Source organism: Dermacentor silvarum, chromosome 1, assembly GCF_013339745.2.
Source record: "Dermacentor silvarum isolate Dsil-2018 chromosome 1, BIME_Dsil_1.4, whole genome shotgun sequence".
NCBI classification, from domain to species: Eukaryota; Metazoa; Arthropoda; class Arachnida; order Ixodida; family Ixodidae; genus Dermacentor; species Dermacentor silvarum.
In genome coordinates this window covers 435,367,068-435,370,781 of record NC_051154.1, presented here as the reverse complement: position 1 = coordinate 435,370,781, position 3,714 = coordinate 435,367,068, and the positions used below count along the sequence as shown (strand labels likewise).

At 53.3% G+C, this 3,714-nt stretch overlaps 2 protein-coding genes across 2 annotated transcripts; one reads left to right on the top strand and one right to left on the bottom strand.

The window, feature by feature from the left end:
- Positions 1-243: 243 nt before the first annotated feature.
- LOC119448563 (G2/mitotic-specific cyclin-B2) lies at positions 244-1,401 on the bottom strand. Its single transcript, XM_037711799.1, has one exon. The coding sequence runs from the start codon at positions 1,399-1,401 to the stop codon at positions 244-246; it is 1,158 nt and encodes a 385-aa protein (XP_037567727.1).
- A 380-nt stretch (positions 1,402-1,781) lies between these two features.
- Positions 1,782-2,665, top strand: LOC119448553 (G2/mitotic-specific cyclin-B). Its single transcript, XM_037711790.2, has one exon. It carries the CDS (start codon positions 1,794-1,796, stop codon positions 2,646-2,648), a length of 855 nt encoding a protein of 284 aa, XP_037567718.2. The 5' UTR covers positions 1,782-1,793; the 3' UTR covers positions 2,649-2,665.
- Positions 2,666-3,714: the final 1,049 nt, after the last annotated feature.

The following is a 3,714-nucleotide window of genomic DNA, read 5'->3' as shown; positions in this document are numbered from 1 at the left end:
CTTCTAAGCATGCAGTGAATAGCATTGGAGAACTTCTGTCTTCTTGCCGGACCCCTTTCATGATAGGTAACTTTCTACTTTTTTGTGGAAAACCAAGGCAGCTGTGGAATCTGTAGATATATTCAAGATATACAATACGCGAATGCAGGTGCAGTTTGTAATTTCACAGGCTTTGTCAATTACTGCACAAGCAATGTGACTGTGTGTAAAAAAAAAGTGTCCACTAAAATCTTCGGCATTTCCTCAGGGTCGGCCAGCCATCTTGCGGAGCTTAGCATCGTGGGAAACGATCACTGTGCTCACACCTTCGAGCCGGCGGCGCTTGTACTTCTCGAATGGAGCCTTGAGGGTGCTTTTTGGTGGATCGAGGAGAAGTCCTGCCATGCATTTGATGGTGGGCTGCAGGGCTTCCTCCGTGTAGCGCCCAAAGTTCGACATCAGGGAACCCCGCCTGTGCTGGTCCTCCCGGTCAAACAACGACAGGCTGAGGCAGACGGCCGCAGTAGCCTGCTCGGAGGGCCGCACCCATGCCCTGGGGTAGTCCAGCAGGCACAGCACCAGCACCAACTTGGCCAGGCTATGCTCCGCAATTTCAGCCTGGGCTGCCTTGGAGTTTCGGCGCGGGTGGTAAAGACGCAAGGGTTGCCCCAAGAACCAGTCGAGTGTGCGAAGGATCTGCTGCTCCATGCGCAGCACGTCCTTGCTCTGGTAAGCACCAACGGTGACGTAGATCATGTCTCCAAGTGCGGGCGGCATCATCGCCTCAAACTTGCCGGCAACAAAGATGGCCGACACACCCAGCAGCTGAAGCGTGGAACGGCTCACACTCTGCCCCTGCAGGAATTTGTCAGTGAGTGAGACGGCCAGGAACAATGTTTCTTGGAGCATCTGGAAGCGTTGGTGCACCATCATCATCCTGTTGATGAGGATGGCCCTCATCTCGGGTGTCAGCGCCGTCTGCAGCCGGAGGAACTTGGGCGGCACAGGCCACTTGCTTTCAAGGTATGTCATGCAGTCGAACATCTCCTGTGCATAATGGGCGCACATCTGGGGCGCCTGGAGGTCGCCCGCAAGGATGTCGGGCACCCCAGGTGGCAGCAGAGAGGCTGACAAGGCCTGTTCCTTAGTGTTGGGCTTCTGCTCTGCGTTCATTGTAGCCTTCTGCATACTCTGGGACAAGGCAGCCACATCCTCAGTTATCCACGGAGTAGGTGGCATGCACCATCTGCCTCTCTGCACGCCAGGCTTGCGCCCCAGCCCGCTCTTGTTGCCACGGGCATCACTCGGCGATGCAAGAGGCAGGTGCCTGTACCAATTGGAAGCCTGTAATGGACACAATTCGGAGCAGAACATGTGCCGGCCAATGACATTCGTGTGGGTCACGAAACACGTACCGGACATGGTGCACACCAGCTACTGGAGCGGCCTGGGCTCGAAGTTATCCACGGAGCAGGCAGCAGGCACCATCTGCATCTCTGCACGCCAGGTGGTACCCCAGTCCGCACTTGTTTCCATGGGCATCTCTCGGCGACACAAGGGGCAGGTGCCTGTGCCAATTGGAAGCCTGTCATGGACACAGTCGGAGCAGAACACGTGCCGGCAGGGGCATTTATTTCGAGTGGGTCACGAAACTCATACCGGACAAGGTGCACACCAGCTCCTGGAGAGGGCTGGGCTCGAAGTTATGCACGGAGCTGGCAGCAGGCACCATCTGCATCGCTGCACGCCAGGTGGCACCCCAGTCCGCACTTCTTGCCCCAGGTGGCAGCAGAGAAGCCTTCTGGGCCTCTCTGATGCCACATCGGGTGACCGACATCGAAGCGGGCGACCCCGAGGAGGCCCAGATGTGCGCCCAGTATGCACAGGAGATCTTCGACTACATGGCATACCTTGAGACCAAGTGGCCTGTGGAACCTAAGTTCCTCCGGCTGCAAACGGCGGTGACACCCGAGATGAGGGTCATCCTCATCAACTGGATGATGATGGTGCACCAACGCTTCCAGCTGCTCCAAGAAACATTGTTCCTGGCCGTCTCACTCACTGACAGATTCCTCCAGGTGCAGAGTGTGAGCCGTTCCAAGCTTCAGCTGCTGGGTGTGTCGGCCATCTTTGTTGGCGGCAAGTTTGAGGAGATGATGCCGCCCACACTTGCAGACATGATCTACGTCACCGATGGTGCTTACCAGAGCAAGGAAGGGCTGCGCATGGAGCAGCAGATCCTTCGCACACTCGACTGGTTCACGGTGCAACCCTTGCGTCTTTACTTCCCGCACCGAAACTTCAAGGCAGCCCAGGCTGACATTGTGGAGCACAACCTGGCCAAGTTGATGCTGGTGCTGTGCCTGCTGGACAACCCCAAGGCATGGGTGCGGCCCTCCGAGCAGGCTGCTGCGGCCGTCTGCCTCACCCTGTCGTTGTTTGACCGGGAGGACCAGCACAGGTGGGGTGCCCTGATGTCGCACTTTGGGCGCTACACGGAGGAAGCCCTGCAGCCCACCATCAAAGGCATGGCAGGACTTCTCCTCGATGCACCAAAAAGCACCCACAAGGCTCCATACGAGAAGTACAAGCGCAGCCGGCTCGAAGGTGTGAGCACAGTGATCGTTTCCCACGATGCCAAGCTCCGCGAGATGGCTGGCCGACCCTGAGGAAATGCAGAAGATTTCAGTGGACACTCTTATTTTCTACCCAGAATCACATTGCTTGTGCAGTAATTGGCAAAACCTGTCAAATGACAAACTGCACCTGCATTCGCTTATTGAGTATTTTGAATATATCTACCAAGATTCCAGCTACCTTGGTTTTCCACAAGAAAAGTAGAAAGTTACGTATCATGAAAGGGGTCTGGCAAGGAGACACAATCTCTGCAATGCCATTCACTGCCTGCTTAGAAGTATTCTAGCTATTAGACTGGGAAGGCTTGGGAGTGAGGTTCAAGGGCGAATATCTCAACAACCTTCCGTTTGCAGATAATATTGTCCTGGTCAGCAACAAAGGGGACGAATTATACCAAATGATTGAGGACCTTAACCGCGAAAGTGTAAGTGTGGGGTTGATTATTATGCAAAAGACAGAGATAATGTTCAATAGCCTGGCAAGTGAACAAGAATTCAAGATCGCTTGTCAGCCTATACAGTCTATAAAGGAGTACGTTTATCTTGGTCAATTACTGACATGGGTCCCTGATCATGCGAGGGAAATTTACAGAAGAATGAAGCTGGGTTGGAGGGCGTACGGAATGCATTGCCAAATACTAACTGGGAGCTAACCACTGTCGCTCAAAAGAAAAGTGTACAATCATTGCACTCTACCGGTGCTAAGATATGGGGCGGAAACTGGGAAGTTAGCAAAAGCTCGACCACAAGTTAAGGAATGCATAAAGAGCGATGCAACGCAATATGTTAGGCCTTACGTTAAGAGACAGGAAGATACCGGTCTGGATTAGCCAGCAAACGGGGATAGCCGGTATTTTAATTGACATTAAGAGAAAAAATTGAACTGGGTAGGCCACGTAAAGCGTAGGATGGATAACCGATGTATCATTATAGTTACAGGATCGATAGGAAGAGAAGGGAAGCGCAGTCTAGGACGGCAGAAAACTAGGTGGGATGATGAAGTTAGAAAATTAGCAGGCGCAAGTTAGAATCAGCTAGCACAAGACAGGGGTAATAGAATTTGCATGGACAGGCCTTCGTCCTGCAGTGGACATAAAAA